We start from the raw sequence: 27,024 nt of genomic DNA, 5'->3' as shown, positions 1-27,024 counted from the left end.
AGGAACCCGACGACCCAGGGAGTGAACGAGTGCGACCTTGGCGACTTCCTAGTTCGAAGAAGCGTGTTTGGGGACGACGGCGGCGGGGAGGCTGACATGGACCTGCGTGAGGGTGTGTAGACCTCCTCTGGTTTGGCGGGACCAGGGTGACGCGGGTACAGCCCGATGTCACTCGGGCAGAGCAGGCTGCGGTGTCCGGGGTCTGGGGGTGTCTGTGGGGCTCTGTGTTCTGCCCTCGTGTAGCTCAGAGACATAAAGGCTGAAAGGGGGCAGAGGCGGGGTCTCTGCAGCCCGGACCCGAGCACGTGGGGCAGCTGGGCTGGCTCGGTCCAGCGGCGGCTGAGGAAGCTCCTGCGCCAGGCGCCCTGGGCAGACACGGCTCTCTGTGCCAGCGCTCCTGTGTCCAGAGCCCTGCACAGGGTCTGGGGTCCACACGGTGGCCATGCAGATGGCGGAGCTGGGATCAGAGCCTGCTCTGGGGGCAACTCCAGCCTTGTGTCCTTGCCCACTGATGAGGACTGGACACGGTGACATCTGCGAGCACGGAGCCTGGCAGAAGGGAGGGCTCCAGGGGCAGGGGCCCCTCTGTAGGGGATTCAGAGGGTGGGACCTCAGAGCCCCTACACTGCCCCTCTGCTACCTCCTGCCTCCCTTGCGGCTGGGGTGGAGCTGTGGGCATGTGGGTGTGGCCTTTCCTCGGCGGGCCCCAGCCTGCGCTGTCCGGAGGGTCTCGTTGCATAGATGCTTCTCAGTCTGTCCTAAGCTTTGATCCATCTCCAGGGACTCTGAAGGGTCGTCTTTGCCTATCAGGTCCCTCCTGGGAGTGGCTTTCCTGAGCTACGCACCTGGCTACTCTCCAGGGCCTCTCTCCTGCTGCTCTTTGAATTCCTTGCAAGTGCACCTGCCCCAGGGCCTTTGTATATGCTGTTCCTCTGCTTGCGGTGCTTTTTCTTTTCTTTTTGTTTTTTAGGGCTGCACTCGAGGCAAATGGAGGTTCCCAGGCTAGGGGCTGAATAGGAGCTACAGCTGCTGGCCTGTCCCACAGCCATAGCAACACAGGACCTGAACCGTGTCTGCATCCTACATGCAGCTCACGGCAACACCGGATCCTTAACCCACTGAGCGAGGCCAGGGATCAAACCTGTGTCCTAATGGATGCTAGTTGGGTTCGTTAACCACTGAGCAATGACAGGAACTCCTTTTTTTTTCCTGCGACGCTTTCTTTTCAATTTCTGTCTCTGTTCAAACGTGACCTTCAGAGTTCCCGTTGTGACACAGTAGAAATGAAACATGGTTTCAGAGTTCCCTTCCTGGCACTGCGGAAACAAATCTGACTAGTAACCATGAGGTTGCGGGTTTGATCTCTGGCCTCGCTCAGTGGGTTAAGGATCTGGCATTGCCATGAGCTGTGGTGTAGGTTGAAGACGCAGCTCGGATCCTATGTTGCTGTGGCTGTGGTGTAGGCCGGCGGCTGTAGCTCCAATTAGACCCCTAGCCGGGGAACCTCCATATGCTGAGGGTGTGGCCCTAAAAACCAAAAAAATAAAAAAATAAAACATAGTTTCAATTTAATTCTCTTTCCAACACTTAACAAAAGTAGCACCTGCTTCGAGGGTGTCTTCCTAGTTCTCTGTGCTCTAAGTTCAGTAGAAAGGACGACACATCCGTCAAGCCTGATACTAATCTTTCCAAACTGGCCGGAGCGTGGTCAGGGTCACGGCCCTTCCCCGCAGCACAGGAGAGGGACTCAGCCAGCGGTGGCTGAAGGAACGCAAGGCCAGTCAAGGATACGCTATCCCTGCAGGAGGGAAAACTGACCATTCTGCAGCCTGTCTTCCAAGGAGCTGGGCTCCTGGCACCTGCATGGCTGTCGTCTGCCACAGGGGCGATGGGACGCCAGGGGGCTGGAAGGACAGACCAGACCCTTGACTGGTGGAAGCACAGGCACTGGCTGACAGCCCCAGGCGCAGAGCTCCAGGCTTGGAAATGGTGAGAAAGCCCCAGAAACCCCTCTGGAAGGCGTGTTTCGTATATGATTTTAGGTTGTGGTGGGAGTGGCATGACCCTGGCCCCACCCCAACATTTGGGAACAACTCGGCTCGCTGGGGCCGTCAGGATCTTGAAGGGTGGGCCAGGCCGAGGCCCCTGTCCCGTGTGCGGTGCAGGGACGGGAAACCAGACGGGGCGGAGGCAGACCGCCGAGTCTGCGGGTCCCCGAAGACACAGGTCCCTTGGGACTCTCCATGCACCTTGGGATGCCCCCTCCCCAACCAGGTGCTCCTGGAGACCCCGGCTGACATCTCGGCTCCAGCTGTAACGGCCACATGACAAGAGCCACGTGGTCCTGCCGCTGGGGGGGTGGGGGATCCCGCAGGGTCAGTGGAGGCGCCTGCCTGGCCCTTCAGGCGGTTTTCCACAGGTCAGGTGACCCTCTGGGATCTAAAACCCAATGTGGGGGTTGTTCCAGGAACACACTCAGGTCAAGGCCAAGAGCCTGGCGGCTGCGCTCTGCTCGCCTGACAGCCAGGCCATGCGGGCCCCGGCGGTTGGCCGCCTACCTCTGCCCTCGGGGGGAGAACCAACGGCGGCAGGCCCTTCCCTGGGGGGAGCTGCGTGTCCCCACTCAGGCTCTCTCGCCGAGGCTGGGCAGCTTCGGGGCGACAGGACGGGCCCAGCAGCCCCTTGCTGGCTCCGGGCAGCAGACGCACAACAGGACAGGGGCCCAAGGAGTTTCCAAAGCCTGCCCTGCACCGGACCCCTTCCAGCCCTGCCCGGTGGCGTCACAGGAGCTCCCAGAGCGGCGTTTTCACGAACACGGAGTCGAGTCTGAGGGCGAAGACCAGTTTTTATTGGACTTGGCTTTGAGGAGCCGTGACAAACCCGGAGACGCGAATACAAACGGAGTGTAAACAAAGTCCTGGCCAGCAGCGAGGAAAGTTCAGAGAAAACACACACACGCGTCAAAAGACGACTCAATTTCATGTCTTTCCAACACTAACAGCTGCTTCCCGCTGGTGTGCTTGTCTTTGTGCTCTGAGCTCAGCAAAAGTTAGAAAGAATAACACGCTGGCAAAGGGTGACACCAAATTGTACAAAATCGGGGCGCCTGTGGGGTCCGGGAGATGACGGTTTTACAAAACGCTACAGGATCGCCAGCATTAATTTAAATGACTTCCTTTTTTGGACGCGCAGGCCCCCTTGGCGACTTTACCTAGGAAAACATTGGGCACCCAACAGAAAACTGGCATGGGTTTTAAATACGCTTTTGTTATGGGACACGCTCTTGTGTGCGGAGTGAGTCTTCCAAAAAATTGTATTTTTTCTTCTGTGGTCAAGATTTAGGCAGTAAAAACAAGCCACAGGAACCCCCCTGAGCTCACCCACAAGACAGAGGAGGTCAGGACGGCTTTAGACAAGGACGCGTGGAACCCAGGACGCCCGGTCCCTCCGGCCCCCAGGGCACAGGCGGGACGTCCCCCTCGGGCACACCTACAGGACGGCCCACCGAGCAGAGGGAGCCCCCGCCCCCAAGTGGAGAACACACGGCCACTTTGCTGTCCCCCGTCTTGCTGAGGCCTTAGCACACGGCCCACCTGGCACGGGACCTGACGTTAAAGCCGAAATAGAAACTGTTGGGAAGACAGTCTGACCAAGGATAATGACACTTAACAGCAGCAGGATGTTGACAAGCTCTGAGTACTCACACCCCGCCTTCCACACCAGCAGGGTGGTCCGGCTGGACCGAGGCAGACGCAGCCCCCACGGCAAAGGTGGACGGCTCTCTCGTCCGTGGGACTTCTCGTGACAATGGCTGTTGTACACTCGATGCTAACGACTTGCTTCTTCGCGGCCTCGTTACGAGCAAACCACGGGGGGCAGGCAGAGGACCAAGCTCACACCTCCTCCTCCTCACGGGGCCCCTCCTGAGCACAGGCTCCAGGGAACCAAGCCAAAGCAGCCCTGCCACCCCTGGCAGGGCTCCCTCTTAGCCCAGTGGAGGCGGGGGCGCTGCACTGGGGCGGGGGGGCACTGATGGGGTTTTGCTGAGAAAGTTGTGCTTCTGCCTGGGGGAGTGGCGTGGGGAGGCCTGAGATGCCCTGAGCCCAGAGCTGAAATGATGTCCTCCCCAAATCCCGCAGCCCCCTTCGGGCTGCCAGGCCAGTGTGCACACTCGAGAGAGAGCCGGGCTCCTGGGGCTTCCCTGAGGTTTGGGAACCTGCATCTCGTCCACTGTTCAGGCTCTGGGGACAGACGCAACTTCCCCGGGCCAGGTCCGTCACCCGGCCCCGCTTCCCCACGCTGCAGTTCTGTTTCCCCAAAGCAAATTGAGCGCCTTCAGTCCCTGACTGTTCTAAGTAACTAAAATCAGAACTTTATATAAAACCCTGCAAGTGCAAGCTTCAATATTTGAAAAAAGGTATCTATGAACAAATAAATACGCATGGACAAGTTTCTGAAAGGCTGCTTCTGTCTGCCTTCCCGCAGGAACCCAGGTTTTCAGACACGGCTGTTGCGCCTCTGAAGACATGAGTTTGGCTCCAAGATGGGAAAGCTGCTTTGGGGCCACCAGCTCACATGTCTGCCATCAAGAGCAGCTGGAGCCCAAGGACCGGGAAGCAGGAGGGGAGGTGCTGGGTGCCTGGGGGGTGGGGCAGGGGCCAGGCCTGGGCAAGACCGAGGAGGGTGGCGGCTCTCGCCCGGGGGACACCCTAGGCCGGCCCGAGGTAGGCAGCAAAGCCAGGGCACGGGAAGGTGAGTGGGGGGCCCGCAGCAGAGGCTCCTGCGCAGGAAGAGCAGGCGTTGCTGCTGTGTCCCAGGTCATCAAACCCCACGAGCAGGGGACGGGGCCCCATAGGCCCTCACAAAGGAGAAGCACTCTCGGCCCCGCAGCCCCAGCAGGGTCACGGAGGTTGCCCACGGCGAGGAGTCCTGGAGACTCAAGTACAAACGACGTTTGCAGCAAAAGCTTCAGCCGGGAGGCCCGCAGTGCGGCCGCGAGGGCGGGAGGAGCAGGCCACGGCTCCTGCCCAGGCCCTCCCGTGCACGATTTATGGGAATTTATAAAACAGTCCAAAGCCCCATCTTTGAAACGTTATAATTTATGGGTTTTGCTGTACAAAAGCGGTCTTTAAAAGGACTCTGCTACTACCCTAGAAGAAGTCCATCGCCGTGGGCCTTCTCTTTGGCGTGGCTGTCAGCGGCTGCCTGGTCCCCAGGGGCGCGCCGGCCGGCGAGCTGGTGGGCGTCTTCAGCACCCCGTGCAGCGGCCTCTGCGCGGGGTTGAAGGCCACGCGGGAGGGGCCCGTGGGACTGACCAAGAGGCTCTTGTCGGTCTTCCTGAACTCTGCCCGGAGGAAGGCGAAGGCCCCACTCAACGGCTGGCGCTTCCGTCCTGCACCCGCCCGCCCCCGGTGCCGTCACGGGGCCTGCAGAGGGACCCGAACTCGGGAGGCGGCGGCGACGCCAGGGCGGCTGCCTCTCTGAGGGAAGGTGAGGGGCGCCAGGCGGGCCAGCGCCAGGGGCGGTCTGGACCTGGGATGAACCCTAGGTTCGAGCAGCTGGAGGAGGAGCCTTCCCGCCTGGAGGGTGTGCTCCCCCCATTCCCCCAGCTCCAAAGACAGAGCTTCTCAGGGAGCTCCCGGCGTGGCGCAGCGGAAACGAACCCGATTAGCATCCATGAGGATGTGGGTTCGATCCTCGGCCTCGCTCAGTGGGTTAAGGATCTGGCATTGCCCTGAGCTGCAGTGTAGGTAGGTCAGACGCGGCTTGGAGCTCGCGTGGCTGTGGCGGTGGCTGTGGCATAGACCGGCAGCTGCAGCTCTGATTCGACCCCTAGCCTGGGAACCTCCACATGCCGCGGGTGCAGCTCTTCTCGGGTTCTCTGCACACAGCCCCTCCCTCTGCACCTGCTCACACACGCATTTACTCGCGGTCCCCAAAGAACCGGGACCTAAACCCATCGCGTACTTCAAGAAAGCTTGCTTCCCTTTGAAAAAGAGAACAAGTGAATGGTGCCACTGCCAGGAACCGTGACACCAGTGCCCTTTCCCCCGGGGCAGGGTGGCCACAGGGGCAGCCCTGGCTCATGGGTCCCCTCCCCGGGGCAGGTCGGGCCCCGAGCGGACGCCAGCGGCCCTGAGGACGCAAAGCCGCACTCACCTGCCGTCATGTTCCTGCTCAACCCGAAGGTCACCTTCTTGGCGCTGGACGGTGTTCTGTTTGGCTGCAGGAGAAAAGTGACAACGAGAGGCGTCAAATGGCGGCTGGGGTGCTGTCTCCGCCTGGCGTGACATCCCGAGAACCCACAGGTGCCGCCAGGACCCAGCTCTGCAGAAGCTGCCACTGGAAAGCAGAGGAAAATAATGATGCCTGAAACTCCCAGGCACAAGAGGAAGCTCGCCGTGGAAAGAGAGCCAGGCGCCGCGTCCTGGAGCCACAGGGGCCCCGTGAGCGGCGCTGGCGGGCGCCCCCCGTGTGCTGGGCCCTGACCTCCACGCGCCATGGACACGCGCGTCCCAACTTTTCATGCACAAGGCCTCCCAACTGATGTGGAGATTCCAACAGTTGATCCGATTGAAGAAACCGTTTCCCATGTGGCGGGTTCCTAGACGGCAGACGCCTCTCGATCATGAAGCACCTCAAATTCCTTAAGATGCCAGGCTTCTGTGCAAATCCCTTCATCCTACCCCATGCCATTTCGCTTCAACGTCATAACGTTTTCTGAGAGGAGCTGGACTTGTATTAAGTCTTGGAATTATTTAATAAATATCCCTAAAATATTGTGAAATAAATATTAACACAGGCAGTGGCCGCTCTGCTGGTTTAAGCAGGCGTGTCCCCTGCAGCGCCAGCGTGGGCACGTCTGCCACTGCGGCTACCCCAGGACCCGTCTCATCAAGGCTGACTAGACGCAGCCCAGGGCACGGCCTGTAGCCACTCATCTCCCAGTGACACTTGGCAGAACTGCCCCCTGGGAAGTGACCGTCCCTCTCACTCCCCTGTGTCCTGGAAGAGCCAGAGATGCAGGCTCTCCCGGGTGCCCCGGCTGCCGGTCATTCCCAAGGATCTGAGGACACAGCGCCCAGTCCTGCTCATGTAGGAAGGTGTCCTCAATGCACCTTAGGTTCCCTGGCTGACCCCTTACTCTGCCCCAGCCACCCAGAGACAACCCCCGGTGCTGCCTGGGCTGAGGCTGTGAGCCTGGAGCCACTCCGGTTCCCTGCACTGGGGCCTGGGTGGGCGGGCAGAGACCTGCAGGGTCGGGCAGAGGACCTGCGAGGGTAGGGGTGGGGGCAGAGGACCTGCAGGGTCTGGAACAGAGGACCTGGGGGGGCGTTGGGGGTGGAGGACACAGTACCTACGGGGGTGGGGGTGGGGGAAGAGGACCTGCGGGGGGGTGCCCGGCGGGGCAGTGGTGCTGCTCTTGGCCTTCCTGAAGAACAGGGGCTTCGGGGAGAAGGCGGCTTCGAACTTCACAAAGTCCTTCTCCGTCCTCAGCTCCTTCCTCAGAGGGCGGAGGATCCCGGCGCCGCCCTGCGCAGGAGGAGGGCGAGACGGGGTCACAGCCACGCACACGGGACGCGAGCAGACACGACGGGGGGCCTGCTTACCAGCTCACCCCAAACCCGCTTCCTGTACCGGGTCTGCAAACACCTCGCCTCCCGAGCAGGCTTCACACTCAACGCCCACCCGCTTTCTGGCACCGGGGCCAAGGGTGTCTGCCCGTCAAAGACCCCTGTCCTCCTCCGAGGTCCGGTTCTGATCACCGCTGCCTTCTGCACAGAGGATGAGTGTGGTGCTGCCAGACCCGGTCGGTCCCTTACAGGCAGAGCCAGCTGCCCACGGCCAGGGTCCCCCATCCCAGGGCCTCAGGTCTGGGAAGCCCAAGGCAGGGGTGTCGCCAGGTGGTGCTGGCAGTGTGGTTCCCGGGGCCCCCACGGCAGGACCCAGGCCCCTCCAATCCTCTCCAGGACGGGCTGCCAGGGCCCCGAGAAGCAAGCCTCGAAGGAGGACACTGCCCTGATGCTTTGTGAAGAAAGGGCACCAATGCCCAGTGAGTGAAGGGCAGAGGCCTGCGTCAGGGGAGGTGACACGGGCAACGCGGCAGCCAGGGAGGGTCTGAGACAAGCAAGACTTTCTACCCGTCGGGGTCCCGCACTGCGGGGCCTGGAACCAGCGTTCAACCAAGTCCACATAAGGCCCCGCACACAAAGGCCTCGGTGTCACAACTGCTGCACAGCGGAGATGCACCTACGGCACTGAGCAGGGTCAGGCTCTGGAAGGGAGCAGGCGGCACACGCTTCCGCCTGCGCAGGCCCCAAGGTCTGTCACAACCAGGCAGCCGCCTGCCGTGAGCAGCAGCCGGGACAGCACGGGCACCGCCAGAGTGGCCGGGCATCGGCCGGACTGCCCGCCACAGTCTCAGGCACAAACGCGTTGAGACGTGTCCCGAGAGAGGGCGTCTCGTTCACAGCCGCCTTTATCTAGAGACCCCCGTGGAAATAAAGTCTCCTCCTTAACAAGTGATGCGATTCTGGGCCTCCTCTTCTGAAGGGGCCCAGGGCTGGCTATGAGTTGGAGAAGAAACGCAAGACAGCCGATGGAGACACACCCGTCTACACCACGGGGAGGCGGTGTCTGTTTTGGCCGTGGCAGTGACTGTCCCAGCTTCAAGTTGGCCCTTCCCTTCCGTAGCCTCTGAGGAGGGACCCGCCCTGGCTCACCCGCGGGCCAAGGAGGCAGGACCCTGAGGCTCCCGCCCCTGAACTCAGCGCCCCCCTGGCCCGGCCTCCTTACCAGAGCCTGGACGAGCTTGAGCCCTCTGTGCGCCGCCAAGGGGGACATCTGGCTCACTTTCTTCCTCTTTTTCAGTACGGCAGCTTTCCGAGCGCACGGGGGGCGGAGGTCAAGGCCGCCGGGCTCCCCCTTCTTTCTCCCCAGTTCCCCACTCTGGGGCACGGCGGCGGGGCAGCCCCCTCCATCTGCTGGCCTGGCTGGAGGGCCCTCCTGCGGGGGCCAGGCCCGCGTGGGCGGGCCACTGCCATTGACCAGAAGGGCCCCGAGTTTCCGCTGCTTCTTCAGGACTGGGGCGCCGCCGGCCAGGGCCACTCCCTGAGTGGGACCGCTGGCGGGGCCACCTGGAGCCGCATCCTCTGGAGGGGACGCTGCTGACTCTGGGCTCTGCACCTGGGCCCTCAGGCTCCTCTTCCTCAGGCGCTTCCTCCTGCTGAGCGAGGGCGCCGCCCCTGCCCCCAGCTCAGCCGCACTCGTCTGCTGGGCCTTTCCTGGACCAGCTTCTGGCTCGCGGCTCCCATTCTGCTCTGGGCACACAGCTTCGCCACCAGGCCCTAGATGTGCAGGCCGGAGGTGGTTCCTCTTCTTCCTCTTCCTCTTCCTCTTGCGCAGCCCGCCTTCGGCCTCCTCCTCCTCGGCAGGGAAGGACTTGGTTCCTAGAAGCAGGCAAACCAATGCACAAGCGCCCCCCTGCTGGCTGGGGGCCCGGGCAACGCCCGGGGCCTGCGCCCCATGCCTTTCTCCTCTGGTCCCCCGCCCTCCCCGCTGCGAGGGCGGCAGGAAACCTCCCCCAGGCCCAGCCGCTGGAACCAAGGCTCCAAAGGGCTGTGTCCACCCGGCATCCCCACGCCCACCCGCCTCCCGAGGGGCCGGTGCCAGCGGCGCTTCTCGTTTCGGGAAAACTGTAGCCCGGGCAGAGGCCTCTTCCAGCCCAGGCCCCGGGGCCAGGCTTCCAAGCAGCAGGGACCCGAGCCGCTGCGCGCCAGCGCCTCACCTTGCTCCCGTCCCACCTCCGCGTCCCCCCGGAGCTTCGAGGCCTTTCTCTTGCGCCTCCCCCGGCTGAGGGCTCGGTCGTCTGGGGCAGCAGGAGCGTCCTCCGCAAAACTGAGGCGAGGGATCCTGCCTGCTGGACGGCAGAGCCGCGGCCACTCAGTGTGCAGGGCCCTCCCCACCCTCCCCCCGACTGAGGGCCGCGTGCCGTCACGGTCCCACGCGGCCTGTGCTCCGCGGGCTTGCGGACAAGGGATCACCCGGCAAATGCAGGGACTCGGGGGTCGTTCCCTCTTTGTAAAGGATCCAACTGGACCCGTCCTGGACCCACAGAACCCTCCTGCTGACCGAGCCCTGCCGGGTATGCCCCCCCACCGCCCCCCCGCCATGGCACTGACAGCTGCATCCAGCCTGGCCCGGACGGGGAGCCGGGCTGGAAAAGGTCCAACACCGAGCTCCCGCCAGGCGTCCGCGCAGCAGCGCCGCAGGCCTTTCCAAGGTAAGAGCTCCGACTTCTTAGGCCTTCGGTCGATGGCTTTCAACCCCATTTTTCAGTATTTGGCATAAATGCCCTCAGTGGGGTCCACGTTCACCAGGAGTTCCTGCTGCGGTGCAGCGGGTTAAGAACCCGACTAGTACTACGAGGACACGGGTTCGATCCCTGGCCTCACTCAGTGCGTTACGGATCTGGCGTGGCTGTGGCGGAAGCCTAGCCTGGGAACTTCCATAAGGCCACATGTGTAGCCCTAAGAAGACAAACACAAAAACCCCCAAAATCACCAGTTACAGTCTTCTGATTTTCCTCACCTTCCGAGAGGTCCCGGAATCTGAAAAGGAAACAACAAAGGTTCCTAAGGAAACCTAGGCGCTTTGCTCTCCACACGCACCTGCGCTAAACCTGCAAAACCGAACGAGGCCTGGAGTGAGCTAACTGCTCTGCTCCTCTTCCAGAGGAGGCGAGGCGAAGGCCGAGAGGACGAAATCGGCCAGCACCATCGGCGCCTCAACGACGCGCTCGTCCTCGGGCTTTTATCAGGGCACAGCCTCCTCTACTTCTTTCTTTTTTTGCCACGTCCATGGCACGGAGACGTTCCCTGGCCACACCACACCACAGCAATGACCACGCCAGATCCTCAGCTGCTGTACCCCACGGGAGCTCCAAGGCCGTCCTTCTCAGGCTGGAGAAGCTGAGCTCTCTCCTCGCGTTCCGTTCCCCTCTCTGCTCACAAGCGCAGACTGGCCTAGCGGGGCTCTGCCCTGCGGACGGCGGCGCATCAGAAGGAAGCGGGGGCGGGGTGTGGGCAGAGGAGCAGAGCGCTCGGAGCAGACAGGCCTGAGTCCAGCTCCTCTCTGGGCGATGGGTCTCCTCCCCTCACCCGCCTGGTAAACGGGGCAATTAACAGAGGCCCCGTGGCAGCGCTCTTCTTAACGTGAAATCATGTCCCCCAAGGGCTCGGGAGCAGGCTGCTCCGAGCCTGGCCAAACTCGGCCTCACTTTACCCTCGGTCACAAGCAGCCTGGGGCTCTCTGGTGAATGGGCCACAGGGTCATTATGGCCGAGACACTGGGGGGTGACACCTAACCTGCCATCTCAACCGTGGGCGGAAGGATGACAGCCAGCCAGTGAGGTCAGGCTGCAATCTCGTCTACAGACGTTGCGTGCTGTGCAGACTCCCTTCTACCTTACGGAAGAGTCAAGAGTCGGTTGAACTGCATTTGCACAAGAGACCTTGAGGGGTGTGGGGGCAGCCGTTTTCAGGGAACCTCTCCATTTGTGTGAACTGCAAGGCTCTGACTAAAAACACTGAAGGAGCAAGAAAAAGCGGGAAGCATGGCGACAGCTCCTCTCCCACCTTCTGGGAGAAACAGAAGGGCTGGACGGGAGCACAGCGGGGAGCAGCTTCACCTTCCCGCTCACTTACTTCCTGATCAGCCTGGAGAGGCGCTTCCTGTTGAAGGGAGGGACGTCCTTGCTGGTGGCGACTTCCCGGAGCCGCTCGGCCACCGCCCGGTAGTCAAACTACAGAGAAGAAGAGCTGCGCGTCGGACTGCAGCTCGGCGCTGCCTGGCTCCGGGCTCGGCCGGAGCGCGGACACCCAGAGCTCGGGCTTCCGGGCGGGACGTCTGCCCAGGCCTGCGCCAGGCCTGCCAAGCAGACACCGGAGCACGATCTTCAAAAACTTCCTCCGATGGAGTTCCCGTCGTGGCACAGGGGCAACGACTCTGACTACGATCCACGGGGTGCAAGTCGGATCCCTGGCCTCGCTCAGTGGATTAAGGGTCGGGTGTTGCTGTGGCTGTGGTGGAGGCTGGTGGCTACAGCTCTGATTTGACCCCTAACCTGGGAACCTCCATGTCCCACGAGTGCAGCCCTAAAAAACAAAACAAAACCAAAACCAAAAAAAACCCCACACACAAAAAAAACCTGTGGGAAAACACACCAGAGAGAATTCGCCTGGATGTGCCTTTGCGGAAAGTGAACTGAGACGTTCAATTTGTACTTGGTAAGGTAGTAGAAAGCCTGGCAAAACGCCGTGAGCTGCCTTCGTTGTACAGAGCAGAACACATCTCAGTAATTGAAGCCCAAACAAAGACTGGTGTCTTCCAAAATTTCCTCATGTTGAAACTTCTTTGTCTCCAAGAGGCTCATTATAAGAAAAGCGACATCAGTGACTGAGGGATTAGAAAGCCCCTTACTCGCTAGGCCCAGGGTTTAATCAGCTCTGACCCCAATTCCCGATTAGCCAGGTGGCCCCATGGCAAATGTACGTTCTGCAGAAGCAACAACCGCTGCCAACCTGGAGAAGCGGCCCGGCGTCCTCCGAGCTCCCGGCGTCGTCCCGTCCGCCGTCCCCGACGCCCTCCTTTCTGGACTGAGGTCCGCCCGGCGCTACCAAAACAGCCACAGACAGAACCCTTCAGACAGACAGCGACGGCTGCTTCCCGAGGAGCCGTCAGGCACTGAGGTCTCTTAGTGAAAAACGACACGGCTTGACAGCGGAGACCCTGACAGCACAGTCATTAGCTCCCGGACACCCCCCGCTTTGCCCTTTAACGGCCCCACAGCCAAGCCCCACGCCGAGCGCCGTGGACACGGGCAGGATGCTCAGGCGGGGCTCAGGCCGCTGGGGGCACAGGGGACTCAGAGCCGCCCCCAGTCCCGGGACGTGCAGGCTGTGCTGAAATCCCTACAGGAGCACAGGACCCTCCCGGGGCCGCCCCGGGAAAGCACGGCCGGCTAATACCGATCTATTTTTAATTGTTTTATCTTTTGGCTGCATGCACAGCATGTACAAGTTCCTGGGCCCGGGACAGAACCCACACCGCAGCAGTGACAATGCTGAGTCCTTAAGCATTAGGCCACCAGGGAGCTCCACAAAAACTTACGACTTTTAACATTTAAAAAAATAATTCAAAGGACACGAAAGATCGTGGAGAAGCAGACACAAACTACCAGTAAAATCTCACAACTTTTCAAAGGAGTCCTGTTCCTGGAATCTGTCAGCTCCTCAGTGGTGGTGTGGGGGGGGTGCTCAGGGCAGAGCCTGGAGGACAGAGCGGCTCCCCCCACATCTGATAAAGGAACTGGCAGGGAATCTTCGAGGCGCCTCACGGGCAGGGGCACATCTCTCATTCAGACAGACACTCGGCGAGGAGAGGTCTGGGGACAGCTCACGATTGGCTCAAGGCCATTCAGTCACCCTGTCACCCACACCCAATCCGAACTGAGACGACTGGATCTGCTCTTGGGAAGCCCCGACTCTACTGACTACCGAAAAAATAGAAATCACCCGTGATGGAGCCACAGACGGCTCTCACCACCACGCGCCCACCTCCTTCCATGTACGTGTGTGTGTGTGTGCGCGCGCGCGTGCGTGCGTGCGCGCAGACGTGTCTTCACACGTGAATGTTTGAAACTCAAGTGCTTTGCGTAGAGTTCTGTGTCCTTCTCCGGCCACGGCTTTACTCTCCAAGGGCTACGCAACATTTCAAGACGCTTTTGCTGGGGTGCAATAGGATCGGCGGCATCTTGGGAGCGCTGGGTGCTGGTTCGAGCCCTAGCCTGGCACAGTGGGTTAAGGACCTGGTGTTGCCTAGGCTGCGGCGTAGCTCACAACTGTGGCTCCAGCTTGATCCCTGGCCTGGGAACTCCGTATGCCACATGGGGGCCCTGTGCCTTTTCCGAATGCTGTGGCACTGAGATGCCGTAAGCCAGAGGGTTCTGATGAGGCTGCCCTTTAAACACAAGCCCCACACGATTCCCGCAGATAGAAAGCAGCGTTAAACATGCCCTCTGCCCACGGTGGGTCCTCCCCGCCCCGAGAAAAAGAACCCCGAAGGAACCTGGAGCTAGAAGAGCCACAGAAACGTGTATGCATTCCTAACATGAGCGTAAATCGGGTCTCCCACTAGGGACCCTCCTACTGACGTTAAGATTTTTGTCTTCTTAAGGCTGCACCTGCAGCACATGGAAGCTCCCAGGCTAGGGGTCGAATCGGAGCTACAGGCGCTGGCCTATGCCACAGCCACACTGGATCCAAGCCGCATCTGTGATCTATGCTGCAGCTTGCAACAATGCTGGGTCCCTAACCCACTGAGCAAGGCCAGGGATTGAACCTGCATCCTCATGAATGCTAGGTGGGTTCTTAACCTGCTGAGCCACAGTGGGACTCCAGGATTTTTACTATTCATTATTTTATTTTTTGCTTCTGCCTTTTCGAGAGCTGCTTCCGCGGCATATGGAGGTTCCCAGGCTAGGGGTCACATCGGAGCTGTAGCCGCCGGCCTACACCACAGCCACAGCAACGCGGGATCTGAGCCGTGTCTGCGACCTACACCACAGCTCACGGCAATGCTGGATCCTTAACCCACTGAGCAAGGCCAGGGATCGAACCCGCAACCTTGTGGTTCCCAGTTGGATTTGTTAACCACTGAGCCACGATGGGAACTCCTTTATTATTCATTATTGACTGCACTCGTGGCTCGTGGAGGTTCCTGGGCCAGGACTCGAACCTGTGCCACAGCAGTGACAAAGCTAGATCCTTAACTGCTAGGCCACCAGGGAACTCTTCCCATTACGATTCTTAAAAACATCAAAAGAAAGCTAAAACAACAAAAACATACCATGGCAAGGAAAATGACAAAACCCCCAAGGGAAGCCCTGACCCTGGGAGCTGCAGAGCTGTGCAGAGGGCCGTGTGACCAGGGCCCTGCTGGGGTGGGGTGCAAAGCGGGGCCAGCTCTGTCAGTGCGATGCCCACCAACACGTTCCAAGCGCCCGGTGGGGGAACCTGCCCTCGGCAGGACCACCCAGGCCCAGTCTCTCACCTGGCGGCTTTTTGCCGGCGGCTCTCCTCCAGGCCATGTCACTCTCCGAGGTCTCCTCCTCAGAGAGGTCGCTGTCACCCTCTCTGGCTTTCTGTACCCCGAGCGTCCCTTCAGGCACGAGAGGAGACTGATCTACAATGACTTCAAAAACGCCCCTGGCTATGGTCTGCACCAGAGCGTGGCTGAGGGCGGAAGCAAGCAGAGAGCAGGTGAGTGACCGGGCGGCCTGGGCTTCGTCGCCTACAGAGAGGGGCGGGGGTGGGATGGGGGGTGGCCGCACTCCAGGCGCAGCCCGGTGGCACCTGCACGTCTGACCTCATTCTGTGATGACCACGGCAGCCGCGAGGCCAGCGAAGCGCGGCCTGACGCTGTGTGAAGGGCTCCGGGGGTGGGAGGGAGAGACCCTGGACCCGCGGGGCAACCACCAGGGGACTCAGGGCCGCACATCTTGCTGTGGGGAGTTCAGGACGGTCTAGGTGTCCTGCACCCTGTGTCACCCCCAACCCTACGGGCTCACCCACAGTGAGGGCCCACCGCCGCGCTCAAAACCAACGCGGGAGCCACTTACTCCTTGGCCCTGGCTGCGACCTTGCAGAATGGATCAATAAACTTGAGGTTCTGATCTGCCAAGAGCTGTGATTTAGAAGTAGGAAAAAAAAGTGAGGCGAAAGCCCCTCGGGCACCTTGGTGCCAAGACCAGAGAAAACCGCCTGCCAGCCAGTAGCCAGCCCCGCACTGCTCAGTCCTTGCACGGCCTCCCCCACGGCCTCCCCCGACCCCGAGGGGAGGGAACCAGGAACCTCTGATGCTCTCAGGCTTGCTTTTAACTAAAACACCCGTCCACTGCAGAACACCCACGAAAGAAGGTCAATGCCGTTCATAAGCCCAAACTCCGAGAGTCCCTCACATCCCAAAAATGTACACTCCCGGAGCTCCCACTGTAGTGCAGTGGAAACTAACCCAATTAGCATCCATGAGGATGCGGGTTTGATCCTGGCCTCGCTCATCGGGTTAAGGATCCCGCGTTGCCGTGGCTGTGCTGCAGGCTGGCAGCTGTAGCTCGGATTTGACCCCTAGCCCGGGAACCTCCATATGTCACGGGTGCGGCCCCCCAAAAGCAAAAGACAAAAACATGAAACAAGTACACTCCCCTGGCGGCCTCTGCGCACACATGCGCCATGCCGTTCGCACAGCTCGACCACTTTCTTTCCCTTTTTTTGGGGGGGTCGTTTTGTCTTTTTAGACACCACAGCTATAGCCACGTGGGATCCGAGCCGTGTCTTCGACTTACACCACAGCTCACAGCAACGCCGGAGCCTTAACCCACTGAGCGGGGCCAGGGATGGAACCCGAAACCTCATGGTTCCTAGTCGGGTTTGTTTCTGCTGCAACACGATGGGAACCCTTCTCCCTTCAGCTTTTTAAAAACTCAGCACGGGAGTTCCCGTCATGGCGGAGTGGTTAACGAATCCGACTAGGAACCATGAGGTTGCGGGTTCGGTCCCTGCCCTTGCTCAGTGGGTTAAGGATCTGGCGTTGCCGTGAGCTGTGGTGTAGGTTGCAGATGCGGCTCGGATCCCACGTTGCTGTGGCTCTGGCGTAGGCTGGTGGCTACAGCTCCGATTGGACCCCTAGCCTGGGAACCTCCATATGCCGCAGGAGCGGCCCAAGAAATAGCTGAAAAGACAAAAAACAAAACAAAACAAAACAAAACCCAAAAAAAAACCCTCAGCACCACAGGCGTCTTCCTCACGTCATGGGATTCTTTCCTGGACCGTGTAGGTCGTTTCAATTCTGCCTGAGGACTGCCGTGTGGCCGGGACACAGCCGTCTTTGCCCACATGGCTGGCACGTGCCGAGGACCCCCGCCCGCGCTGGCAGGGCGTGCTGAGGCCCCGCCCTCGGCCGAAGGGGGTGGCGGCTTCTTACCTCCTTCCCCCCCACCCTGGACAGCTCCTCCAGGTAGATAGCGACGAAGTGGAACTTCACGCCGCTCGGAGCCTGGCTCTCCGGGTGCAGGACCTCCTTCATCAGGACGTCTAGGAAAAGCTGGATTTGGCTGAGAGGACAACACACAGTCCTGTTAACCCCACACGGCAACGTCCTCTTCCGCCCAGAGCAAACGCGCGGTCAGCCTCGCGCCCACCGCCCAGCACCAGGCCAGGCTGGAGAGGCTTCACGAGGAGGGAGCGGGCGCTGGAGCCAGTGTAAAGGCGACGGTCGCGTGTGCCCAGCCCTGGGCCTTCGGATGTCTGGCTCTCCGCACTCAGAGCGGCAGGCATCCGCCAGGCCATCTCAACGAGTCCACCCATCATCGGAAGGCGTGCCAAGCACAGCAGTGCCTCAGACGCATCAAGGCCACCGAATTACCAACCTTTCTTCCCAGCCGCTTCGCTTCAGAACCTCAAAGGACTGCCTCAGGACCAGACGGGTCAGCTAGGGACAGACAGCTCCAGTTACGAGAGGGCAAGTGAGAAATGCCGCTGAGCTTAGCCGCACGCAGAGCCCGGGGACACCGGGAGAGCCGCGACGCCCGGCGTGAAAGGGTCTCCGCGGCGATCGTGCTTCACTTCTAGTTAACTGGGGGTCAGTTAACTACAGGCCCCCACGCATCCCCGGCAGCGGCAGCAGAAAAGGCGACACGGACACCCCTCGGCCCGTGTTCAGGTGCCACCTGCTGCTCCCGTGACGTGCACCACGTGGAGCCTGGAGCCTGCGCCGCGTGGGAACCGTACGGCCCGTCTCCCGCAGGACCGTCCTCCCCGCCCACTCCGCGCCGGGGCCGCTCACCATGCAGAGCTTGTCCAGGCGCCGCCGGTCGATGCCCGTCCACTCCCGGGTCACTGTCTGCCAGAAGGTCTGCAGGAACAGGTGCTCTGCGGAGAACAAGGGCTCTGAGGGCGCGGGGCTCGGGCGCCGTGGTCCCGCGGTGCGAGAGGGCGTCCGAGAGAAACCAGGACTGTGCACACACGCGACTCAACAGCTCTTGGGCCGCCAGAGAACTGGGTCAGCACGGACGCCCAGGGCCCTCTCCTACATGTCAGCCAAGCACGCGCCGCGAGCAGCAGGAAGGCTGGTTCGCTAGCACGCTCTCGGGAGCCGTTTTCCTCCCCACGGCAAAGCCCTGTGGCCGGCAAAAGCCAAGCATTTCCCGAAGCACAGCTCCGGGCCCCTCCCGCCCGCCTACGCCTGACAGTCAAGGCAAAGCCACTGAGCCTGATGAAGGCTTGGTGATCCATGTGGAAACCTGGCTTCTGTTTCATGGTTAGTGTCAGCTGGGAGAGCTCTAACAGATCACTCTCTTTTTCTCAGTTGTGAAATTAGCACTTTTCATCTAAAAAATAATCTTTGTTTGCCTTTTTGCTTTGCTTGTTTTTGCTTTGTTTGTTTTCTTGAAGTGTGAGAAGCTACGGCATAGCCCATGTGCATTCTGCTCCTCAGAGCCAGCTGGGACCCTGTTAAAGTCCAGAGGACCCTTGGGGGTTGAGAGGAGGCCACTGGGCAGTTTTGCTGAGGAGGCTCAGCCAAGGAAATTCTGCTTTCTCTTCCTTTGCTAGTTATCAGGGCCTGGATGTCTCAGAAATACTTCCTGTCTCTCTGCATTTATTTATTTTTTTTTTTAGGGCCGCACCTGCAGCATGTGGAAGTTCCCGGGCTCGGGGCTGAATCAGAGCTGCAGCTGCCGGCCTGCCCCACAGCCACAGCAACACGGGTTCCGAGCCACATCTGCAAACTACACCACAGCTCATGGCAACACCGGATCCTTAACCCACTGAGCGAGGCCAGGGATCAAACCCGCATCCTCACAGACACTTTGTCAGGTCCTGAACCTGCTGAGCCACAGCAGGAGCTCCTCCCTGTGTTTTTCCTGGTTGGTAGAAAGGGGACTACTGGACAGGTCACCCCCAAGGAGGACAACCTGGGACCCAGGTCACTGCCAACACTAGCGTGTTCACACAGCCTCTAAGAGCATTCCATCAGCTCCGAACTTGGAACTCCAGAGGACTTTCTGCAGTCTTGGAGGTGTCGAATGTAGTTTCCACCAGCCAGTGTCCTCGTTCGCCTCCTACAGAGCCCAGAGCTGAGAGCGGGGCAGTCTGCACGCAGGACGGTCCGTCGCCTGCACCTGTACACTTGCAGCCCCGGCTCACGGGAAGCCAGCCCACGGGCAACACCCGAAAAGGTGAAGGAAGGAGAGGGAGCAACCCCGACTAGACGTCTCAGGCAAGATACCCAGGCTGATGAACAAGGAAGTTTTGAAAGTCATGAAAACGTCGGGACTTACGAGCCTCTGAGTTGTTAACAACATGGACGAGCTGGGAAATGGCGCTCGCGAGCTCCTCCTGCAGAGGCGGGGGTGGGAGAGACATCGGGGTCACGCGGCGGAACCGCTGGGAGACGACGGCAGCGCGGCCGGCGCCTCCTGCCGTCCCTGCTGGGGGGGGACCTGTCCCGCCCGCCTTCGTGTCACCTCCACGGAGAAGAGTGAATCTGAACATCTGCGCTGTATCAAACGTCAGACTCCCAGTTTCAATGGACCGTTGCCTTTGAGAACCGTTAGGCTGCATGTTTAAACAGGCATCTCCAGTTATGAGCTCAAGCGCCCTACAGAAGCAGCACAGCAGCTGCCAACGATTCCTAACTTAAACTGTGATTCCCCCGAACCCCCACGTAATGGGAACCCGATGCCAGCGAGGGGGGATCGCCGGCAGTCAGGCACCTGGACGGCCACGCCACCAGTTCCGTGCGTGCAACCAGAACGTCCTCTGCTGGGCTTGCTCGGGACCGGCTGCAGAGACGGGGTGGGGGGAGCAGAGGCTACGGGCCTCCCAGCGCCACGTGACGGGCCTGTCCTGCTGAGGGGCGCAGGCCTGTCTGCTGGGAGAGTGCGGGGTCCGGGCCTGTGACAAAACCTGCCCTGGGCAGTGCAACCAGGGACTCTGCCTGGGAGTCCCCTAAGAACACAACAATCCAGGGACCTGCCTGGACTTGAGGCCTCCTTACTCTTTTTTTTGGCTTTGTAGGCCCGAACCTGCCCTAGGGAGGTTCCCACGCTAGGGGTTGGATAGGAGCTGCACCTGCGACCTACACCACAGCCCATGGCAACGCCGGATCCTTAACCTGCTGAGCCAGGCCAGGGATGGAACCCGCGTCCTCATGGATCCTAGTCTGGTTCATGACCGTTGAGCCGCAACGGAACTCCTTCCTCACCCGTTCACCCGTTCGAAGAGAACCCCCCGACTCGGAAATGAGGGTCCCGTTCCTTTGTTTTCTTCCTCCACTGAAGCTGTCGGTTGTCACTCTGAACCGCACGTAAAAATACTGTGCTCGGCTCTCCTACTCAAAACGTGTTCAGTGGAGCAGAAGCAACCAATCAAACCAGCCATGAGGGGCTCAGGGCAAGTGGCACAGTTGAACACGAAACCCAGACAAGTCAAGCCCACCTGGGCTGTTGTGCAGTCGGGAGCTCCCAGCAGGCGCCTCGGCGCTCACCCTCCACTGCCACGGGGCGCTCTGCCTCCACACACGGCAGAGCCAAGCTCTTCACAGAGCCCGGGCACTTTCCTCGGGAGTGTCGCCAGTGGGGCTCAGTGAGCTTGGGGCACCCGCGCCCTGGGACCATGTCTCCACCGACTCGAAGGCTGAGGCCATCGGGTCTGGGCTGCTGCTCACCGCATAGGCCCTGATCAGCCAGGTGGCTGCCCGGTCCTGGGCACCCAGTTAACTGTGGCAGGGGTGAGCCTGCAGCCTGGGTAGCTCACCGGATCTCAGGCTACAGTCACGCTATTTCGGACCATGAACAGAAACTTTCAAATTAGTCACGTCAAACCTACTGTGGAACCTATGAAACTGGGGCACAGAAGCAGTGAGTCTGATTCTGTGCACTCCTCACTCTTTGCAAAGACAATTCTCCTCATCACTTGCTCCCTTTCTGCAGGGAGGAGAGGAGAGAAAGGCACTCCTCGGGGGGTGGTTTTCGGTTTGTTTCTGTACACTCGGCACAGAGTCAGCACGAAATGGGCAGGCTCTATGGGCCTGTGGGCGACAAAGCTCCTGTAACGTGACAGAGGGCGGTGTGCGTTACCTGCAGAAGGGGTTCATCCTGCACCCACATGCAGTAGAAGAGCCCTTTCCATATTTTGAGAAGTTCTTCTTGACTGAAACCTCCTAGAGGGCAAAACAGCACAAAAACCTGATTTTAGAGCCCACGCATTTGCCTGCAGGGAGAAAATGAATGAATGAGGTGGTCAGTGACGAGCCCCGGTGGCCCTCTGTGCAGAGGCAGCACACACCCGCCACCCCAACATTTTCACTGGTCTCAAGGCTGCAAATCCTACGAAAGATGAAGGATTTGCTCAAGACCCATACAACTGGCCCAGGGACAATGGCAAAGCTTCCGGGTATTTCTGCAAAGACGACCTTTCAAAGGATCCTGGGGTGAGGTCAGACCTGGCTGTACCTCGGTCTCCTCTGCTGGTCACCGTCTCCATTTAAGGGGCCAAGCGCAGTCTTTGGCGGCATTGCCTGGGTCAGCCCTGCTCTCTCTCGTTACCCAAGGCCTCTGCCCTCCCTAAGCCACCTACGACCCAGCCACAGGCTGTGGAGACTTCTGTCTCCCGGGTTGACCCCAGGTGTCAGGGAGCGGGTGCGGAGAAACATAAGGAATCACAAAACCAGGCAAGTGAAACTCTCGGAGTTTCCACGCCTACAGGGAACAAAGAAAACCCTCAAGTCGGAAGCACGTCACAAACGGTTGTTATGAACACATCACCTGAAAGGTCCTGGGAAAGGGAGTTCCCATCGTGGCTCAGCGGAAACGAATCCGACTAGGATCCACGAGGATGCAGGTTTGATCTCTGGCCTTGCTCATCGGATTAAACATCCGGTGTTGCCATGAGTTGTGGTGCAGGTTGCAGATGTGGCTCGGATCCCGCCGCTGCAGCTCCAATTCGACCCCTAGCCTGGAAATCTCCACATGCCGTGGGTGCAGCCCTACAAAGCAAAAAAAGGTACTAGGAAGAATCTTCTGGAACAGCAAAGGATAAGCCAGGTGAATCCAAACAAGTATACATTCGGAACCAACATGATTTCAACATCTCAAAAGAGAAGTAAATGTAAAAGGGCCACACACGGGCCTTTGACAGCCGGAGGCTTACGCGGCGTGTGCCGAGCACACCTCACAGCTCTACGGGGGCAATTTCCAACCTGCCAACCGCCTTTCTCACACCAACAGCCTCAGTGGGATTCTCGGGAAGGCTCTCCCTGCCCTGAGACTACAGCAAACACGCTCCTTTGACTCCACCGACGGGCTCCTGGCCCTCCTGTTACAGAGAAGCCACACCCAGGGTCGCACCGCTGACACCCGCGATATGAGTGAACCGCCCTGGCTCTGGTCATGTGGCAGGACCCCTGTCACAGTCGCCTGTGTCTCCAGCCGATCTGTACGCCTCACGGACCAGTGGGTCTGGGCAGGGCCTTCAACGGCTGCTAAACATTAGAAGACAGAACCCCGAGGAATCAGACACCGCCACCCGGACCCTGTGACCCAGCCTAATGGGCACAGGCGACTCCCATTAGATGTCCTGGACGACACAGCAGAGCACGTGCACCGTCTGCGATGCAGTCTCACAAAACCCGGCTCACGCGTCGGGTCTCACTGGTGGCATCGGCCCACAGGAGGGAGACACAGGGGGCAGAGGAGCTGTCAGACGAGACCATGGGACGTGGCCCACACACCCCGCGCCCGGGGAGCCCACGGGGCAAACGACCCAGTTCCTCCAGCGAACACACTCCAAGGAAAGAGCCCTGGTGAGGGACTGTTAGAGTTTTAGAGACACGCCGACCCAGTGCAACGGGTAGGTCTCATCTGGACTCTGACGTGTCGTAAAAAGCCAACGTGAGGACAGGGCAACTCAACAAACTGGATGTTTCACGTTATGGGAAAATTTTAAAAAGGTGTGCAACGCCGCTGCGGTTATGTTAAGAAGGGTCCCTATTGCTCAAGGACGCGCCCCGAGCAGGAGATGAAACGAGGTGCCGGGGTTCGCGTCCCACAGAGCTGCGGGAGGAGGCCGACACGGCCACCTGGCCAGGGAGTGAATAAATGCTGCCACCAGGCCCTGGGCACACTTTCTACACATCTGAAATATCCCCTGATGGAAAGAAGAACTGTGTGAGATTACCAACATGTCAGCACGGCCTGTCCCTCCTGCCCGCCCACCTCTTTCTTTTAAAACTTGCTCAGAAAGCTCTTCATGTCGAAACTGAAAGAGCATGAACACTGACGAACTCAAGAGCAAAGACGGCTTAAATGACACCAGTTCCTGCATGAGGCCAGCTCCAGGGCCTTCCTGGTTTCTGCCAAGCAGCTGCTCTGTCCCCCTCTAGGACAGGCCTCCGGGATGGGGCAGTGGGCTGGGCTGGGCTCACCCGAGTGGAGAGAGCGGCCAGCTGGCTTGTGCCAAAGCACCAGAGTCCCCTGGCCACAGGGCTGGTGCGAGAACAGATGGTCACCTGCCACAGGCCAGGATCCTCTTGCCCCCCTTAGGGAGACCAGACCCGCCCCCCCCCGGAGACCTGAAGAGATGACCCAGGTGGATGCCCGTGAGAACGGAACCGCTGGGGAAGCAGAGCGGGGTCGTGTGCCTCCATAGGGCTCCCGCGTGAAGCTGTGCTTCCATTTTTCCCTGAAAACCAGCAAGGCTTGGATGCTCTATCAAGTTCCAACCAGTAAGAACACGTTTTTATTGTAAAAAAAAAAAAAAAATCATACACTATGTGAACGTGTACGATGGAAAGTGCCTCCCACGGCCAAGCCCTCGCGGAGGCCCATGCTCCCTGCCTGGTGGGCATCATCCCATGTGGTCCCAAGAGAGCGGGCACAGAAATGCACGTGAGGACGGGGCCAACGGGGACCTGGCCATCGCGCATACCTGTCTGAAGCCTGGGTTGGGGACAGCATGTCAGTCACAAAGGTCCACTGGAAAGTGCTGTGTCCAAGGCCCCTTAGGGCAACCGTACAGGCAACAGGCTGCACACCCTCCCAAGACGGCTGCTGTCTGCAGGCCCCACGAAGAAAAGAGCAGTCGGCTCGACTGGCCGCAAATCAATTGCTTGTTGATTTTTTAAAATTTTTATTCTTTGTCTTTTCTTTTAGGGGCAAAGCAACACCAGATCTGAGCTGTGTCTGCGACCTACACCACAACTCAAGGCAATGCTGGATCCTTAACCCACTGAGCGCGAGGCCACAGATTGACCCCAAGTCCTCATGGATGCTACTCAGATTCGCTTCCGCTGAGCCATGACAGGAACTCCAATTTGTTTCTAAAAATCAAAGCTATCTATGTTGCTAAAAGACAGTAAGACTGCCATTTCGCACTGCCTTTACTGTGCCTAAAACAAAATACAAAAACTTAAGCCTGTTAGTGAGACTCAGAGGTCAGGCCAAGTTACCTCCACACCTGTTTCTACTCTGATGGAGCACAGCTGTGGCACGGATCTTGTTTATTTCGTCCCGTCATCACCGTCAACGAAACCTTATTTAGTTTTGGTTGTGCCCGCGGCACTTGGAGGTTCACTGGCCAGGGCCCGAACCCAACCGCAGCTGTGGCGAGAGCCACAGCAGCGACAACGCTGGATCCTTAACCCGCTGAGCTGCGAGGGAGCTCCTACGACATGCACTTTGCGTTTACCTTCCTCGAGGCCCACTCGGCTCCCCAGACTGCGGATGTGGTGTCTAACAGGAAGCAGCTTGAGGTGTGATGGGCGCTCGCCAGGCAGGACCCTGGGCACCGCTGCATGCCCTGGCCTCCTGCCCCCGCAGCACCTCAGCACTTCAGAGCCAGAGCCTGTTCCCCACAGAGCTTTGAGCACCGGGTCCTGTCCGGCTGCCTCAGCCCTGTGCTTCTGCATCTGGTTCCTGTTCTTGTGCCCTGGCAGCCCTGGGACCTCGGGATGTGCTCCCGCTTCCAGCTAAGGAAGCAGACAGAGGCTTACGGCATTTTGGGGGAAGAACGACACATCAGCAGATAAGCTAAGTGCCACAATGGGGACATATCAGACACTTCAGACTTGTAGAGAAGTGGGGGGAGAGGACAGGGAAGGCATTTCAGAAAAGCGATACTGGACTGACTGCTGTGAGTGGATCAAGTGGGCGGGGGAGCTTTTCAGAGTGAACAGAGGCGAAAGTGGGAGAGTGTGGAGGAATGGTGTACGGTAGCCCAGGACCCAGTGTGAAGCAGCCGCACAGGGGCTGAGGTGGGGGACAGAGGAGGACATGTCACCACCAGCAAGGCCAGAACTTCAGGAAGGTGGTGATACAGTTGTTTCAGGAAGATGCGCCAGGCTGTTTCATGGAGCGTGGGTTTAAGGGGGCACACATGCAGGTGTTAGATCAGTTAGGAGGTAAGCGTGTCAAAGCCTCGATGAGATGGAGGAGCCTTCAGTAAGGGCAGAGAAATTTAGGAGATGCGACCAAAGGACACTAGATGCAGGGCTGGGGGACAAAAAGAGGAAGAGGCGTCCAGGACCATATACCCTGCGTCCAACTGGAGTCTGAGTGGAGGATGGGAACTAGTGCCCAAAATAAAAGAGCAGCAGAAGAAGATGAGCCTCTGTGGGGCATTCTGAAGCCTGAGGACATCCAGGTGGAGGTGCCAGGTGGGAAGGGCATATCTGAGCTGCAAGCAGCAAAGGTCTGGGTTAGAAAGTTCGGTTTAGGAACACACAACATTTATGGAATAAGAGGAAATCAAGTCTGTCAGGAAGACCCTAACAGATTTGAAGTCAGGAAGTCTGGCTTCGTTCCTCTTCCTAGGACTTCCCAGGAGAGTTTATCTTCTTTTTCCCAGAAGCCTTCAAAAGAAGGCTAACTGAGCGATCAGCACAGGGGGAGACATCCATTCTTTAAAACAGACTCAATGTATTAACACTAGCAGCAAATCGGACTTTTCCTCAGTGCAATAAAAAACTTCACCGCACTGTAATCCATGCCTTCAAAGGTTTACACCGGACCGGGTAAATACGATTCCTCAATGGCACCCCGCTGCAGTTAAAACCCAAACTGAAGAGCCCGCTGTGACCTGGCCACTGCCTACTTTCCCAACTCGCGTCCTAACACCCTCCCTCTCTCTCACCGCTCTTCCAGCTCCTCATTCGTGCCCCGGCTCAGATCTGGAGAACATCACCCCGAGAGGCCTCCCTGCAACAGTCTTTGGAGAGGAGCTTCCCCGTTCCTCGGTTTTCATTTCCTTTACTCCACTTACACGAGTTCCGTTTCAGTTATCTATTCCCCCCCCCCCCCGCCAGATTTCCCGGGATAAATTCCTCGGGGGTAGGGATTCGGACTTCTCCGTCCTGGTCAACTGAAGGCGTGACTCAAGGAAGAGCGCACCAGAATCAAACAGGTGAGTGCACTGATCCCACGTGCAAGCTCTGGGAGGGCAGACTGGGACGGTTCTCGGCTTTCCGGCTCACCGGGACCCTCAGCGGACCACCTAACCCCCTCCGCCGCCGCCGCTCAACCGGAGAACCGGTGGAGACCCCGCAGGAAGTGGACACAGAGAAGCACACGGCTGTGCCGCACGCTCTCCCCGCTCCGCCCGCGGCTCCCCGGGCCCGCCCCCCACTCCCGCCAGGACCCCCCCCCCCACCGCGGCTCCCTCCCCTCACCCCCGCTCCCCCACCCCGGCCGCCATGTGCGCGGCGGACCGCAGGGAGCCCACCTGTCTCCCTCTGTGTCTTCACGCTGATGTACTGGCGCAGCTTCTTCACCGCCCGGTCTCGGATGCCCTTCTCGTGGGACGCCAGCCGTTGAGCGAACTGGATCTCGGCCGGCTGCATGGCGGGGGCCATCGCGCCCGTTGGAGCATCCCCGGCCGCAGCCCGCCGCCGCCGAGCGCCCGCCGCCGTGCC

At 59.6% G+C, this 27,024-nt stretch overlaps 1 protein-coding gene, 1 long non-coding RNA gene and 1 pseudogene across 13 annotated transcripts; 1 reads left to right on the top strand and 2 right to left on the bottom strand.

Moving 5' to 3' along the window:
• On the top strand, positions 1–4,459 carry LOC146397919 (uncharacterized). The gene is made up of 2 exons (XR_014825250.1): positions 1–112; positions 1,805–4,459. It is a non-coding gene; the product is annotated as an uncharacterized LOC146397919 (long non-coding RNA).
• Positions 2,828–27,024, bottom strand: RRP1B (ribosomal RNA processing 1B). 12 transcript variants are annotated; one of them, XM_021071059.2, is made up of 16 exons: positions 26,835–27,024; positions 21,197–21,279; positions 19,397–19,454; positions 17,902–17,987; positions 17,486–17,547; positions 17,041–17,170; positions 15,680–15,744; positions 15,112–15,293; positions 12,582–12,673; positions 11,706–11,803; positions 10,564–10,610; positions 9,788–9,919; positions 8,797–9,449; positions 7,387–7,533; positions 6,160–6,223; positions 2,828–5,426 (listed from the first exon to the last, which is right to left on the bottom strand). In XM_021071059.2, the coding sequence occupies exons 1-16, from the start codon at positions 26,962–26,964 to the stop codon at positions 5,146–5,148; spliced, it is 2,310 nt and encodes a 769-aa protein (XP_020926718.1). In that variant the 5' UTR covers positions 26,965–27,024; the 3' UTR covers positions 2,828–5,145. The 12 variants fall into 12 exon arrangements, with proteins under 12 accessions (XP_020926718.1, XP_020926723.1, XP_020926719.1 ...); XM_021071064.2 differs by having other exon boundaries at positions 2,828–5,344; XM_021071060.2 differs by having other exon boundaries at positions 9,788–9,916.
• LOC146397918 (small nucleolar RNA SNORA70) lies at positions 24,100–24,216 on the bottom strand (annotated as a pseudogene).

The sequence above is a fragment of the Sus scrofa genome, chromosome 13, assembly GCF_054392235.1.
Source record: "Sus scrofa isolate SSC_HxYL_T2T_F1_AM1 chromosome 13, Sscrofa_HxYL_maternal_Yorkshire_Landrace_v2.0, whole genome shotgun sequence".
Classification (NCBI taxonomy): domain Eukaryota; kingdom Metazoa; phylum Chordata; class Mammalia; order Artiodactyla; family Suidae; genus Sus; species Sus scrofa.
Note: the sequence above shows the minus strand (reverse complement) of the source record. Positions and strands in the feature narration are given on the sequence as shown.